Source organism: Octopus bimaculoides, chromosome 8 (assembly GCF_001194135.2).
Source record: "Octopus bimaculoides isolate UCB-OBI-ISO-001 chromosome 8, ASM119413v2, whole genome shotgun sequence".
Taxonomy (NCBI): domain Eukaryota; kingdom Metazoa; phylum Mollusca; class Cephalopoda; order Octopoda; family Octopodidae; genus Octopus; species Octopus bimaculoides.
In genome coordinates this window covers 178,831-181,578 of record NC_068988.1, presented here as the reverse complement: position 1 = coordinate 181,578, position 2,748 = coordinate 178,831, and the positions used below count along the sequence as shown (strand labels likewise).

Sequence of the window (2,748 nt, the reverse complement as noted above, 5' to 3'; positions counted from 1 at the left end):
AGAGAGAGAGAGAGAGAGAGAGAGAGAGAGAGAGAGAGAGAGAGAGAGAGAGAGAGAGAAGAGGTGGCCCAGGTAAAGTCAATAGAAAAAGCAGCAAAGAAGAAGAAAAGTGGTTCTGATCAATAAAACAAGACTGTGCCAATGAGATGAAAATAACTCAGGTTTGTTGGAATCAATAATTGGACAAACAATCAAATTATTTTAGCGATTCAGAAACAAGTTTGAGTTCTGTGACAGAGGTACTGCTGTAATTTGTAATTTTTCACAAGTGAACTTAGAAAAAAAAAAAAAAAAACAAGAGTGTAAACTTTAATATGGTGTCAAGGGTGTTATGTATATGACAGGGTGTTGGGAAGAAAGTGACCAATTGATATCATTGACCGAGAGTAGAGATGAAAGCTTGACGTAGTAAAAGATGTTTGACTGGCCTTCACTGTTTCCCCACACAGATGAATAGAAACTAGCAAGAGGCCGACCAAAGTCAATACAAGCAAACGAGCAATCTCGAAGTTTATTAAATCATTAAGTAAAAAGACATTTACATAAGTCATTTAGGAAGCAGTGGAACGAACTTAGAAAACAAGCTTTCTAACACACAATATATCACCATCATTGTTTTAATGACGGGTTGGTGTCCAAGGATGCAGTAAGCACACTGGCAACAAGGGACCCCAAGTCATTGTCAAGGCATCCCTCAAGGAGAAGGCTAACTCTGTATAAAACCCGCAGCTCTATGGAGCCAGATATCTTGCACTTTGCTTGTCTCTGTGCTGTTAGGTAAATTGCTGGTGTGAGTCATCATAGTGTTGTGCAAACTGCAGTCAACTTGCACGGGCATTGCTGACACCTAACACTAGTCAGCGATGGTCATGCACATCTGATGAGTAGACAGTTGTCATATATACAAATACATACATATATAAACATAGATACACACACAGATATAGTCTAGAACACTATATATACATAGTAACTGAATTATCAACTGAGAAAAATCACAATTAGCAAAAAGAACGGGCCAAATCTAATAACAGTTTTCATAAATACTTTCCATTTTTAGCTCAGTTACAAGCTAAAAAATTAGGGTAGGACATGACTTTTTTTCCCCTCCATAACTCTAAAACTGATAAATGATGAAGACCAGGGAGTCTCTCCGAGTCAGATTGCTACTTTTCCAGATTGAGAAATCATAGCTCCAGTATATCAGACATGTGATTAGAATGTCACGCGGAAGATTTCAAGCCTTCGAGCAATCTGGGGAAATCACAGGTGGAGAGTCCCCAGATTCTTCAAGCCAAGCCAACTGGTAGTTGACCTAAGATTAGAGAAATGGTTGGATAATATTCATCGTCTCAGTTGGTCAACACTTGGAAATCCAGCCAGAAAGTCTAATGATAGGACCATATAGAGGAAGCACCTGGGGATTCTCCCCCTGTGACCTCCAAGGAATACTGGATGGAAAAGACAGGTGAATGAAGAATTCAAAACTGGTTGAAACAGTAGAAAGCAGCATATCAGGAGACTCAAAAGCTTTAGTGAAATCTTTGCTTTCAGGCAACACACAACCTTGTGCTGATGCTAAACAGGAAGATGTATTCAAAATAAAACTCAAAAATAGGTATCATTGATCCAACTCGAAATATTAGTAAGAGCATGTTAAGAATAGACCCATCCTCAGGCGTTTCTTTGTCTTGACATCCTGTGATGGTTGTAAATGAGCATCATTGTTATACAAGCGATGTTGTTTATTTCCATTCCTCCATGAAAAATATCTGGCCATGAGGAAATATTACCTTGCTTGGAAACAGATGAAAGTTGGTGACAGGAAAGGCATCTGTCTATAAAGCATTGCTTCAGAAAGGCTGTCCAACCCATACCAGCATATAAAAGTTGCTGTAAAACACTGATGATTATGAATGAGAAGCTATCTACCACTGATGATGATGATGATGATGACGATGATGATGATAGAGAGAGAGAATATATGATCTAAGAGAGAGTGGGGAGAAAGAGGGGGAAGAGAGAGAGGGGGTAGGGGAAGAGAGAGAGGTAGGGGAAGGGATAGAGAGAGGGGGGAGAGAGGGGGGGGGAGAGAGAGAGAGAAGGAAAAGAGGGAGATAAAGAGATTGGCGGAAGAGTGAGAAAGATGTTATGAAAAGAAATTCAAGTCCCTGTTTTGAAATTTTCGAAAACAAATAAACAAGCTAAATTTTAACCGATCTCCTGGAAAAATTCTCTCATCTGAAAGAATTGAAGGAATGAGTATTTGCTGTAGACTGGTTCTAGAGTAAAGAAACCAAATACACTTACCTTCACTTGCTCAATAAGGATCTGTAAGTAAACATCGGACTCTGACAACTTCCTTTCAAAATCAGCCATAGAAGGAACAGCCCGGTTGTCATGCTGCAATTACAGAAATAGAGAGAAAGAAATGAAAGAAAGAAATATTATTGAACATTCATGGTGCATTTTAGAAAAACAAGTAAGGAGTCGATATCCTCTACCATCATCACTACAAGAACTGGAGACTGTTTTAGCTGAAGAATGGACAAAAATTCCTTTGGAAACAATTCAAACTTTGTATGAGTCCATACTTCATAGAATTCAAGCTGTAATTACTGCCAAAGGCGGTCCTACTCCATATTAAAATAAATTTGTTTGAAATTTTAAGGTATTTCCATTATTTTGTCCAACCCCTGTGTATATATATATATATGTATATATATATATATGTATATATATATATAT

General features: G+C 38.1%; 1 protein-coding gene across 3 annotated transcripts in view; it reads right to left on the bottom strand.

The window, feature by feature from the left end:
- LOC106876619 (oxysterol-binding protein-related protein 9) overlaps positions 1 to 2,748 on the bottom strand; it is a 108,849-nt gene that overhangs the window by 63,551 nt on the left and 42,550 nt on the right. For all 3 annotated transcript variants that reach the window (XM_052969912.1, XM_052969914.1, XM_052969915.1), the window contains one exon: positions 2,311 to 2,403. In XM_052969912.1, the coding sequence (XP_052825872.1) occupies positions 2,311 to 2,403 (93 nt within the window). The remainder of the gene's footprint in view (positions 1 to 2,310; positions 2,404 to 2,748) is intronic.